General features: G+C 36.8%; 2 protein-coding genes across 5 annotated transcripts; both read left to right on the top strand.

Moving 5' to 3' along the window:
* The first annotated feature begins 348 nt into the window (after positions 1–348).
* On the top strand, positions 349–2,910 carry LOC102219161 (epithelial membrane protein 3-like). 2 transcript variants are annotated; one of them, XM_023340809.1, is made up of 5 exons: positions 349–477; positions 1,654–1,741; positions 1,821–1,923; positions 2,021–2,161; positions 2,455–2,910. In XM_023340809.1, the coding sequence occupies exons 2-5, from the start codon at positions 1,664–1,666 to the stop codon at positions 2,628–2,630; spliced, it is 498 nt and encodes a 165-aa protein (XP_023196577.1). In that variant the 5' UTR covers positions 349–477; positions 1,654–1,663; the 3' UTR covers positions 2,631–2,910. The 2 variants fall into 2 exon arrangements, with proteins under 2 accessions (XP_023196577.1, XP_023196571.1); XM_023340803.1 differs by having other exon boundaries at positions 350–477; positions 1,650–1,741.
* Positions 2,911–4,332: 1,422 nt separating this feature from the next.
* zmynd12 (zinc finger MYND-type containing 12) lies at positions 4,333–12,631 on the top strand. 3 transcript variants are annotated; one of them, XR_002752555.1, is made up of 9 exons: positions 4,333–4,547; positions 7,212–7,338; positions 7,792–7,963; positions 8,080–8,249; positions 8,598–8,720; positions 9,586–9,679; positions 10,284–10,429; positions 11,445–11,855; positions 12,214–12,300. XR_002752555.1 is itself a non-coding variant. In XM_005808928.3 (8 exons), exons 1-8 carry the CDS (start codon positions 4,405–4,407, stop codon positions 12,343–12,345), a joined length of 1,107 nt encoding a protein of 368 aa, XP_005808985.1. In that variant the 5' UTR covers positions 4,333–4,404; the 3' UTR covers positions 12,346–12,631. The 3 variants fall into 3 exon arrangements, 2 of the variants coding, with proteins under 2 accessions (XP_005808985.1, XP_023186843.1); XM_005808928.3 differs by lacking the exon at positions 11,445–11,855 and having other exon boundaries at positions 12,214–12,631; XM_023331075.1 differs by having other exon boundaries at positions 11,445–12,305.
* The last annotated feature ends 332 nt before the right edge of the window (positions 12,632–12,963 follow it).

Below are 12,963 nucleotides of genomic sequence, written 5' to 3'. Positions count from 1 at the left end.
TAGCTTCTTTATACTGTTCCATGAATTACCAGTAATTTGGGAGACTTAAATACTCTGAGAAACGCAAAAATGTGAACAATGTCACAGCTATATGTTGCATGTGATGAATGGAAAAAGAAATGTGAAACACTCACTATGTAAGAGTGCACTTCTAGTAGACTGTTTACAGAGAGGCGTTAGTTTCATGTGGTTTCACATGCCTCCGCTGCTGATGGGTGGGTCTCATCTGAGACCTTTTTGCATGATGATGCACTGACCGATGCCGAGGCGGAGCAGAAGGGAACTCTGTTCTCCACAGAGGAAATGGGCGTTCTCCTTGGACATTTTGGAGTGGAGAGCCTGCAAACAGTAAATAAATAAAGGGGGTGTGGCGGAGCTGGAAAAAGAGTGTTGACCACCAAAGCGGGCACAGGGTCGCTAAGTACAGGAGCTGCTCCCGAGTTGAGATCTGATTGAGGAGAACGAGAAATATCCAGGGTAGGAAGATAGTTTCCTAACTTTTCAAATTTTGTCACTTAATATATCCAAGTGCTGCTTTCTAACATGACTAAGCTTAAAGACAAAACTGAAGTATTTATTGACTCTTAACTTATTATTTATTTAAAAATTAAAGATTTTTTTTTTTGCTCCTTCTATTAGCAACCTACTCAAGCGTTTTATGTACTGTCCTTCTTATATGTTTTAAATTCCACAACCAAATCCAAAACCAATTTCTAACCAAAAGACAACAATCTCAACTGTCATTTTCATATGATTGATGGGATCTAACATAATAACATAATTTTACAGTAATTTTGTCTCCACCGCCCACACAAACAGGCCGCTCCTACAGATATAGATCTTCACAGACAATTTCATCAGGTTCTTATTTTACTTTGCGTTCTGTTCTGTTTCCTTTTGTCTGACTGTATGTCGCTTTGTTCTATCAGAAGCTACAACTACCACCACTACAGCTATTACAGACGAAACATTGGCTGTAATAGCATGTATAAAATGTCAGAGTTAAATTTGTTAGGGAAAACATGTTTTTTTTTTTACTTCTGTTTTAATTCCTACTGTATACAGTGCTGTGAAAATGAGATTGCCCAGTCAAACAGTAGTTCTGTCTTTGCTCTTTTGTCACACTTAGAATATCAAAACATTTTAACAGCAGACAAAGATAACCAGAATAAACAGAAGACAGTTTTCAAATGTCTTTTGAATGCCTTTGGTTTTTGCAAAAATAGTCAAAGTCTGGACTTAAATCTGAATGAGATTCTGTTGTATGACCTGTTTAAAGTGCATGAATGACCTGTGGCTGGATTAAGATCATTCTATAGAAAAGGATGGACCAGTGTAAAATTTCCCAGAAAAGCTGAATGGCAGTTGTTGCCCAGGTTATGCTTACGAGCTAATTATTTTTCCACTAGGGCTAGCTTCCTTTTATTTTCCCCATTATGACTTGAAAGCTGCATTTAGTGTTATGCAGGGTACCTTTTCCTGACATTGAAATTAATTTGATCATTTGTTTAAACAAAAAGTAAAAATAAAAGTAGTAAAGGCCTGTAAGAGGGCCTATATATATATTTACAACTTTTTACAGCCTTATTGTGAGTTTTACTGGGGTTCCTTATCCAAAATAATACAAATATGGTTTCCTTCTCTTTCAGACAGGGTTTTGAAGATGGCCTACTTGCTCATTTTTGTTACCACGCTGCATCTCATCACACTAGCAATGCTATTCATTGCAACCATGGAAAAGGTAATACTCATGTTTATGAGTACATAATTTTTTAAGGACTTATCTAACCATATGCATTGTGTTTTATTTTCTTTAAAAGACCTGGTGGGCATGGGATTCCACAGAAACATCAGACCTTTGGTACAACTGTAGGTTGGACAACTCCACAGGAACTCAGCTGTGTGAAACCATCAAAGAAACAGGCAGGCCTTTAAAAAAGAAATTTACCTGATTTGTAACATTAAAGAGGTAAAAACCAGGGAATCATTAGCATTTAAAAAAAAATGTCTTCCTCTTTAGAATGGCTTCAGGCTGTACAGGTCCTCATGGTCATCTCAGTCGTCTTTTCCTCAGTTTCCTTCTTGGTCTTCTTAGGCCAGTTATTCACTATGTCGAAGGGCGGACTCTTCTACTTCACAGGACTGTGTCAAGTCTTTGCAGGTAAACCTTAGATGATCTGGGACACATGTGAAATTGCATCTTATTCCAGATACACCTTAACAATCCAATTAAGGCTTGTGATTTTTTTTCTGCCCGTTTGTAAAACATTATAAATATGGAGTTTTGTACAACTACTACTGAAGACATGAGTTTCGTAATGGTATAGCAGACCGGCACAGAATTTGTGGACTTCTGCTAGACGTTAATTTATGCACCTCAGCTGTTTTTTGTGTTTTATAAGCTGTCTAAGCTTTTGTTCCTAACAATTGTTTTGTCTGTTTGTTTGTTATAAGGTCTGACAGTCTTTTCTGCTGCACTAATCTACACTCTTCACAAAAAGGAAATCCTCCTGGACTCAAAAAATCTGACTTCAGGGAACTTTGGATACTGCTTTATCTTGGCGTGGGTGTGTGTCCCTTTGTTGTTGTGTAGTGGGATTATGTATGTCCACCTGCGTAAGAAAGAATGACCAGACGAAGAAAATCTAAGTCAGCAGCTTTAAGGTTCACAAAATTGACTGAATTTCGGGAATGCTACTATTGAAAAAGCAAAATGTATAACATAACCTTAGCTAATGTGATAGTTTTATCTGTTTATATATATTTGACAGAACCATCTATCCTAATTGGTGAGTTCTAGATTAATAAGACTCATCTGATTTAATAGAACATTATATGTTTTTGTGTAACATTTTTCCCTCAAACCTTGTATGCAATTTGTAGCATCTTCTAATAAATATCGCAAAAAGACTAACTGAAGTCCATGTTAATCTTTTTTATCATGATCAGCAGGATGATAAGGAAGTAAAAAAAAAATCCAGAGCTTACTGCGGACTGCAGGAAACAGTGGCATCTTAGGGTCACCAAGTCTCCACAACAACCATTAGATGCTATCTATCTAGCCAAGCGGTTGTTTGGGTGTTGTGCCAGAAAAGCTTTTTTCTCTGGGGACTCTAAGAGGAACTGTGTACTTTACTAATACAGGAATAAGGTGGAGCTTTCTGGCAACACACATTCCAGGTGGGTTTGGTTTAAACAAAGAGTGTAACAGTATAGTGGAAAGGTGAAATCATTTTTAGGATTTTAGGGTTATGCCACAGTAACTCAATCAGATTTAAAACCGGATATTATATTCATATTGTTTTTTTTAAAGCTATTCAGAGAGGGATTTACAGGCTGCATTAATCATTGTCATCCTGTTTTACTAAAGACTGGGTTAGCTTAAGGTCATGAATTGATGGCTGAACATTGTCCTTTAGGATTTTGTAGTAGAGAGCAGAATTTATGATTCTATCGATTACAGCTCGCCATTTACGTCTTGATAAAGTAAAGCAGCACTAGACTACAAAACTACCACTGGCATGCTATAAAATGATCCTCTCATTCTAAAATACTGTGTTCATTTTAAAAGAGGTGGAACGGGACATACAACTTCCAATATATTACAATTTGTCTAGTCAGTCCACATATTTTTCTTTGTGTTGTTTTTGGACAGTGGTGTTTTCCTCAAGAAGCTCTGCCATGAAAGCTATGTTTGCCCATTCTTACTGTTAACTCTTGACTTTAAATGTTAGTCAGTGTCTTTTGTTGACCTATAGTTAAGAATGATGCACTCTTGGAAACTTTTGTTAGGCCAACCACTCCTTGAAGGGTTAACCCCCATTCCATGTTTTTATCACTTGTGAAAAAAATATAGTGAATATTATAGTGGGGGGTGGGGGGGATACTTTTCAACCCTTTATAGCCATTTCTTTAGAGATGTGATTTGTTGCTTTTGAAATCTTTTAGCCTTCTTCATGTTATTAGACAGGCTCTATTTATGAATTTTTTTGGACTACGAGAACAATGTAATAATGCCTGGTTGTATCTAGAAAAATTGAACCCAAAAAAATGCTGATTCAGTAGGCCAGGCAATTACATTTTTATATAAATTTAGACCTACATGTATTTGGTTTATTATTGCCTGATATTAAAATATATTCAACGATCTAAAACATTGAAGTGTTACAACAAAATAAAATTAAATTAAATTAAATAAATAACTGCTGTACAGTGAGGCCTATACCTTTTCACAGTTCATGTTGTAAAAAAGTACCATTATCATAATTTTAAGATTTCGTATATCTCTTTAAACAAAAAAAGGAATGCAAGCTTTTTGAGACGGCTAAAGTCGTTTCCATAGCAACCGCAAACTGAGGAGCCAACGCTGTTATGAAACTGCAGTGAAGAAGCTTTCTGGTTAAAATGGAGCCTGATGAACCTGGAACTTCGGGGGTTGCCACCAAAATAATGCCACTTGCCTTCCCCAAAGGAAAGGAAAAGTATTGTGAACTTTGTCAAAGGGAAGCGTACATACAGTGCAGCGAGTGTCAGGTCACTTTCTACTGGTAAGCTCACTTTGTTGGATGTCTTGTCTTAACATTTAACGTATTCTAATACTGCATGTATAAATAACCCGTGGTTATGGGAGCAGTTTATAAATGCTGCAGTATATTTCATTAATTTGGCAGTGGGAGGGGTACACCATGTCAACGCTAGGTGGCAGTGTACGCTATGCATTGCTACAAAAAAATATCACGTGTGTTGATGTCATGTGGCTGCTATGAAGGAGAGAAACAGCTGGAAGCTACATTAGTGCAATAATATTTTTCGTTCACCCTTATTTTAATGCCAGAAAACAGTCTGCTTTTACAAGTTTGTTTTTTTTATATATATCTCTGCAAACCCTCATTTCGACTTTCTGCTCAGTTGCACAGCACAAGATGGTATTGGCTAAAACCCTCGGTGGCAGAACAGTGAACGGTAGCATGTGGTGGCCCTCCCTGTGGGGATTTATGGGAAGGGATGAGCCACTAAAGCCAGTCTCATGGAGCTTACAGTCACTTACTGTGCATACTTTCCGTTAAGCCTACATACTGAAAAAGCAAGAGAGAGAAAAAAACAGTTTTAGTTAAATTCAAATGGCCATAACAAGGAATTCAAAACAGAAAAGAACTGATAGAACTGGTGCTAATGCATTGGATTACAATATAAAGATGTTTGTCAGACTATTAACATTTTCCTGTTTAATGGTCGATATTAATTTGTAAAACTATTCATTCCTCATATATATATATATATATATATATATATATATATATATATATATATATATATATATATATATATATATATATATGAGGAATGAATAGTTTTACATATATATATATATATATATATATATATATATATATATATATATATATATATATATATATATATATATATATATATATATATATATGAGGAATGAATAGTTTTACATATATATATATATATATATATATATATATATATATATATATATATATATATATATATATATATATATATATATATGTTGTTTTTTTTTTCTTTACCACATTCCATCTGTAACAACCACAGTATTCAATGTATTTTCTTTGGCTCTGTAAGAGAAAGCAATGCACAATTGCTAGCTGAAGGAAAATGAGATGTGGTCGTCAGAAAATCTGAAAAAGGAGGTAAAGGAAATCTGGTTACCTTCTGAAGTAACTGAATTAGTGAACAAGAATTCATCTGTGTGTAAATGCAGCTGTTCTCTGAAGGCCTCGGAGATTTGGTTGAGAGCATCAGTGAACAAGCTGCATCATGAAGACAAAGGAACACAGCAGACATTTCATAGATAAAGTTGTGGAGAACTATGCAAACTGTAAGAAATGCAAACCTACCAAGACATGGCCATCCACCTAAATAACAAAGTAAGGAGAATATTGTGAATGAATTAGCCTCACATTTCATTCACATGTGGACACAGCCTTAACAAGCAGTCCCAAAGGTCAAATGTCATGGAGGCAGCTTATGTTGCAGGATGCTTTCTCGACAAGGAAGCTGATAGAATGACGATGGAGCTAAATTCAGGCCAATCCTAATTAATCCCAGACTAAAGCATTATTGGTTACTAAGGCTTCTGACCAAAGAACCCCACCAATGAACTGTTCGCCCAATCACTAATGAGTCACCGAAGCAGAAGTTTGAACTTTGAATAAGTATTTTAATATTTCTTTTTTGAAGCAAAATATTTTTAAGGGTTAAAGACATTTGTTATTTTTAATGTTTTGCTTTGGTTTTATGTAAAAGAAAAAGACAAAAGGAAAAAAAAAAAGCTTTGAATTGCGTTGTGTTCAAAAGGTGATATAAATAAGCCTGCCATATTTTTTAGCAAGACAAAACCTTGTACAACTAGAGCTACTGTGAAGTGGTTTATGTTAAACTGGCTAAGTCAAAGTCTTGACCTAAATCCTATTGAGAAAATGATATTCAAAGTTTGCTGTTTGCAGATACTCTGTCCAATCAGGCTAAACTTGTGACTTCACAATAATACACTACTTTGTGTTGGTGTCTATCATATAAAATCCAAATCAAGTTGGTGGTCATGTGATAACAAAAGTGAACATTTTCAAAGGGTCTATGTAGTTTTGCAAATCCCTTCAGTTGCATATTCCAAAGCCATAACATTGTATTTGAGCGAAATGACCAAACAGGACGTTACATTTTTCTCCCTTCCAGCTGTGCAGTCTTCAGACTTCTGTTTGTGTTGTCTTAGTGGTGATGTGGCATGGCCAGATTTCTGCCTGCTTAAAAAGACAAAATGCAATATAGAGCAAGCAGACATCCTCCGCAGTAAGAAATATGCACGGAAAGTTCAGTCAGTTTCCACAAGAGTGTGCAGACGAAGGGAACCGGAGGAACCAAATTACAGGCCAGTTATTATAGCTTTCAATTTACTGTGCCCTCCATGAACTCAGATGGCATCTTAGAATGTTTCCAGAACTCAAATGACTGCAGCTTTTAACAACATTTTTATCTCCCTGGTATTTCACAATGTCTTGCACCGATCTACAATGTAACTCGCCGTGAATCAGGATTCATTCGCATAACAGGGGAGGATTTCTTGGAGGTTACAAAGTCAGTTTAACTTCTTGGAACTTAAGGTGTTGGGACAGAGAGAAGAATATCTCTTGGATAACAAATATGCATTTAAATTTTCTCAGTAATGCAGATCACCAGCAGGCTGACTGGGTGGGAATCCATGAAAGAATCTGTCAGATGCTTGTTCCCATACGTGCTATGAAAGATATCTACGATCCGTCCGTCCGCAAGAAAAACCAGTTAAGAAAGGTAAACAAACTGGGGAATATATATGAAAACATATTCAAACAGAATTTATGGCTTTGTTTTGAGTATTACAGCTAAGCAACAATAATAATTTCTCTCCTTTTGTTATGGTCCTTTTGTCTGGTACTCTATCTTGAAATGACCCATCATTCCAAATTTGTAAAATCCAAACAAGACGGTGATATCTCAGAAAAAAAGAAACAGCAGTAGTAGTATAAAAGATCATTTCCTTCTGCAAGTCTTGCTTTTGCCGTCATGTTTAACGATTTGGATACTGAGTATCTTCAGAACCAGCTGAGTCTAGTTCAGTTCTTTCCTGAAAATGATACTTCAGAGAAATGGCATGACGTGTGAGATAACGTTGGTTTGTTTCTGTGAACTGTTATGCAATCAATTCTTGAGGTCTGAAGAGTTGCCATGGAGCAAAGGTAACTATGGATTTGGCTTCTTGCTCAGAGACATCTGATCAAGATTTGCACGTTGGTGGCTCAAAGCAAGCTGTCAGAGGGTAAAGGTGAAGAGGCACTTCCTGCTGCCCACTGCTGCCTGCAAACCTCCATTGACCTATACGGTCCCAATACCATCCAGCTCGTCCCTGCCTATATACTGTTGGCGGAGGCCAACATGGGTAAGAGATGAGCAACAAAAGTGATTCTTCTGCTCAAATTACACAGTTTTTTTTTCTTTCTGATAATTTTATATGCACAAACGGGTTCATTTGTGTCCTTGCTTGTTGATTTTCAGGCCTGGGCAACTTAGCTGTTGTCGCAGAGCTCCTGTCCCAGGCTGAGTGGGCTGTACTGAAGAATCCAGAATTGGGCGCTTCAATCCAACAGCAGCTACATAGGAGCCTGGGCCAATTCTATACAACAACTGGAAACCTGGAAACCGCCCTGTTTCACTTTGCAAATGATGTTTGGATTTTTAAAAACATTTTTTTACTGTTACAGATTAAATGATTAGTTAGCCCTTATACATAACCACTTTTAATCTGCTTCCAAGTTATTTCAATAGACATCAGGTCCATGTGGTACATTTGTTTGTTCCTTAGCAGCCTTACCTTTCCTTGTAGAAACTTAGCTTAAGTTTATAGAATACCTCCAAATGCTGTTGCCTCTCAAAGTCTACATTGCCCCCCTGGTAGCTAAGAAAAACCATAAATAGTAGCAAAAGAATAAAAGTAATCAAAATAACAAGTATTACAATGTCACTAAACACTGTTTTCCAAGAACTAATATGGGTGCATATGTTTTTATTTACAGATTTACTTTGCCTGTGAGGAGTATGGTTTAGACAGCTCTGCCACCACAAAGGGATACTTTCTAATCGCTGATGTGTTTGCCAGACAGGGGAAGACGCTCATTGTTCACTCCCTGTACTCTGAGGTTTGCCCATGCACACATTTTGTTTTTTCTGTTCTTTTCCCTTTAAACTCTGACTATAAATTCAAAGTATAAAGCCTTCATACTCTGGCATTTCTTTTGCTGTTTCTTAATTTAAAAAAAAAAATCAACAAAACAAACACAGGGCATGGAAAAGACAAATAAATAATGTCATTTTAGTTCATTTAAGTGGTCTAGGAAGTTTTAGAGTCAGGGAATTGCAAGTACACCTGGATAAATTGGAAAATTGTGGAAAAGTAAATTGGTTTCCATTGTTCAGTTCAGAAAGTGGAACTTGTATGTAAATGTATTTCAGTATGGTATCAAGTGTTTATTTCTGTTATTTTGGACCAATAGTAAATGAAAAAAACAATAAAACCAATAAAAATAATTTTTTTTATGACATAAATTTTAAGTTTTAGGAATTTTATAATCAACACAAAGGCTGATGTCTTGTACGTTTTCTTAAAGACAGTCATTGACACCCTCCAAAAGGAGGCTAAACCACAAAAAAGTAAGCTGACTGTTCACTGAATGTCGTGCCTAACCGTTTTAAAGGAAAATTGAGTAGAAGAAAAAATAGGTGCACAAGCAGCTTACCAAAAATTGTAAACCAAAACCCATCAGAAAGTTAAGGAAAGACAATGACAACTACTGTACTCTACAGTGCTTCAAAAGTCACCACACACGTCATTCCTAATTTTATCCACACAAGCCACAGTAAACAAGTGCGTAGAACTGAACAGTTTTCAGTCAGAATGTAAAAAGCCTTGCTGCATGTACCAGTTCAAAATTATTTCTTGATTTTATTTACTTTGTCTTTACATGGTTCAGGTTTAATCTAGAAACCCTTTGTTTATTTTCGTAGGTGGCAGAAAGGTGGCACAAACATCTAAGCAGTCTACTAGAGACCCACCAGAAACATGCTGACTCATCTGTTGACTCATCTGTTTCCTTTTACGGTGCGTACGGTTTCCTCAACTATGTAAAATAAACATCTAGCATTTAATAACAAAACATTCCGTTAGCTTACTTAGCGACAGCACTCTGCGGAAAACACAGGAAATGTCACCGTCTGTCCATCTACGTCACACTCCAAACTCCAGCCAGGATCCCCATTAACATATAAGTGAACTAATGAATGAGACTAAGACAAACTGAAAAAAAACTAAACAAATAAGGTCAACAGTGCTATATTTAGCTGATCTGTCTTGCTGTGCAATCCAAACGCTAAACCCCAGATTTACACTAGTGTGCTTAGGGCTGACTAGAGACCACTGCTAGATACGACTCTGGCTGAGCAGTATCCGTACTACTTGACTCTATCACAGCTGCTGCCCTACTTATAATATAAAGCCTGTTAGCTGCGAAGCAAATTCCCAGCCTTCATGGAATGTTTATTGACAAAAGTAGGTAAGAAAAGATGCTTAGAAAAACTACAAACAGTTAACACACACATGCCGTAACCAGAACACTAAGGGTATTCAGGACTATTATAACAGACTACTTGCTATTAAAGTATTAAGTACGTAACAAAACATCTTCCGTTCCATGACTCTGAACTAGAAAAGTCCCAGCGAGTTGAAATGGAGGAAATGCTGAGAGTCATGTTGGAGTTCGAACAAAAACAGTCCAGAAGAGACGTCAATCATATTGCACTTATTGCCCACAACCTCGCCATGTTGTGGTTCGTCAGCGGAGACCTTCACAAGGTAAATCACCTGATGGAGTTAGGTATGACTCTGTGACACAGTTTCTTAGATCTTCCCAGCATTGTCTCAAGGATTGGATTACCGCTAATTGGTGACGCTGTAAACACAAGTCGCACACTATTGGGAGTGGTGGTGTCGCGACAGTCTGACCCCGGATTTGGCCTGCAGACTTTGCGTACTGTCTCACCTAAAAGATTACACGTGATTTTTGAATGTCGACCTAAATAAAAATCGTATCTATTCAAAGTATTTACAATTAAGCAGGTCTTGACCACAGAGTGAGGTTAAATGTTAGAGGAAATCTTACAGAAGAGGCAGAAATGCATGCTTTACTCAAGAAGAACTACCATTGCAAGTACTTTTTTGCCAATTGGGTAAATAATTAGTGTCAATAATGTTTTGTGATGTAAAACGTTTCTTGGGCTGGGACTAGTATTACCAATAATCACTCTAGCCCCAACCAGCAGCCAGTTTTTAGAGAAATAAGAGACCAGGCTCTCATATTTTTTTTAATTAAAATTGTACTTTTTCTCTTTTTACTACTCAAAAGTTAAAATGTGGTTAACTATGGAGATTATATCTTCCTCAAAAAGGAAATATTCTGAATTTATACTATGCTTTTATACACGATTCTGCTGACTGAATACTTTTTATCCAAATTTTCATTACCCATACATTTGCCAATTGACAACTGCGAACCTTATTGTGTTTTCTTAGGATTGCACATTAGAGACTAGAACAAAGCAGCACATAACTGTGACATTGATCAGTCTCAAATCTGTTGTAATCCCCTATCTATGCTGAAGACATGCATCCCAACAGCGCAACAGCACCAACAGCATTGTGAGGAGGGTTTGTGTGGTCCCTGACTGCAGTTCAAGAATGCTACAAAGTTGCCCCTCAAGCAAATCAAGCCGATACCAACGGCCACGTCTTATAATTTATTAAGACAAGATTTTTGCTGATAAACTTTTCTTCAAACTTCTTACACACATTCATTCATTTTTTAATACAGGAAAGATTTCTGAAGAAAGTCCTCCTTGCTGCTGCTGGGAATAGAATGAAAGCATGTTCCAGACGCTTTTTCAGTTCTACAACAATTTGTTCTTTTCTACGCAAATCCGACTTTGTGCTACTACAACATTGCATGTTTGGACGGCACTAAGGAGTATGAATATATTTGCAAGCCACCATTTACGATGCCTTTATAATATCACGTGATAATATCATCTTCAACATTTTAAACAAACAAAACATACTTCCGTTGCAACATTAACTGTTTTTGAGTAAAAAAAGAAACATTTTAGGTGGCTGGCCTCCGCCCACCACCAACATGCAATAGGAACTGAACTGTGGAATGTTGGTGGGACGTCCGTACATGAACAGCTTGTTTCAAGTCCATCTACTACATTCCTGTCGGATTAAGGTCAGGACATTGACTTGGGTCTCGAAAAACAATAACTTTACTCTAATATTTTTGAAAATGCCTTTTGTGATTATGAACGTTCTCTTGTTGCGTGACCCACTTTCTCCTGCAATTCATGTTACAGATAGTGTGGTGATCCTTGTGTATTTCATAATTCATACATAATCTTATAATCAGTCATATCAACTTGATTACAGGTATAAAAGAGCCAGGCACATCAGGTTGTCATTAGGGTATTTAAAGTGGGTTAAATGAGGCTGAATGTGCTGTCCAGTTTCAGTGACATCATTATATAAGTCAGCTTTGCTCTCCCAAGAGACTCTGACAGCTGTTGGGCTTGTGCTTGTTTCCGTGCCAGGCTCAGGATTTTGCCAGCACAGCCCTGCAGGCCAGCATGCAGATACCAAAACATAAACTGACAGAACCCATCCAGGAGCTGCTGCAGCAGGTGGAGAGTCTGCAGACCGAGCCACAACCTGGTTTTGCTTAGCCAACACTCCTGCCCTGCCTGCTTTATTCTTCTCTAAGATCTGCTCCGTCTGTGTTTAGCCTCACCATCCGTTCAGGTGTGGATACAGAAAACAAACAGCTAACAAATAAAATTATTCATGCAGTTATCATTGGTTATTTTATGTGGTTTGTTATTATATTGTACATACACTTCTGTGAAGAAAGATGCCTTTTCTTCTTGTTTTTGCTTCTTTTTATTTTGGCGATGCTTAAATGTTTAAGGTCATTAAATAAGCATTAATATTAGAACAAAAACAATCTGAATAAATGCAAAAATCAGTTATTAAATATTTAATTTCTTATTAAGAAAATTAATAAGAAATTAATGAATTTCTTATTAATTAATAATAAGAAATTCATTATTTCTTATTATCATTTCCCAAATGTTACTTTGGGAATGATCCAAAGTAACATTTCCCTGTGTGAAACCTTTCTTGCATCACGAATAAACTGTGTTTAGCCCTTTTCTGGATCAGTTTCAGTCGCCTCCCACAGGTCCAATTACTGTCTAACATGAACTACTAAGAGATCGCTTAACTAGAAACTAAAAGTGTGACACGACATCTCATTAAGCTACACATTATGCTAGAATCTAAGA

This window comes from Xiphophorus maculatus, chromosome 1, assembly GCF_002775205.1.
Source record: "Xiphophorus maculatus strain JP 163 A chromosome 1, X_maculatus-5.0-male, whole genome shotgun sequence".
Taxonomy (NCBI): Eukaryota; Metazoa; Chordata; class Actinopteri; order Cyprinodontiformes; family Poeciliidae; genus Xiphophorus; species Xiphophorus maculatus.
Note: the sequence above shows the minus strand (reverse complement) of the source record. Positions and strands in the feature narration are given on the sequence as shown.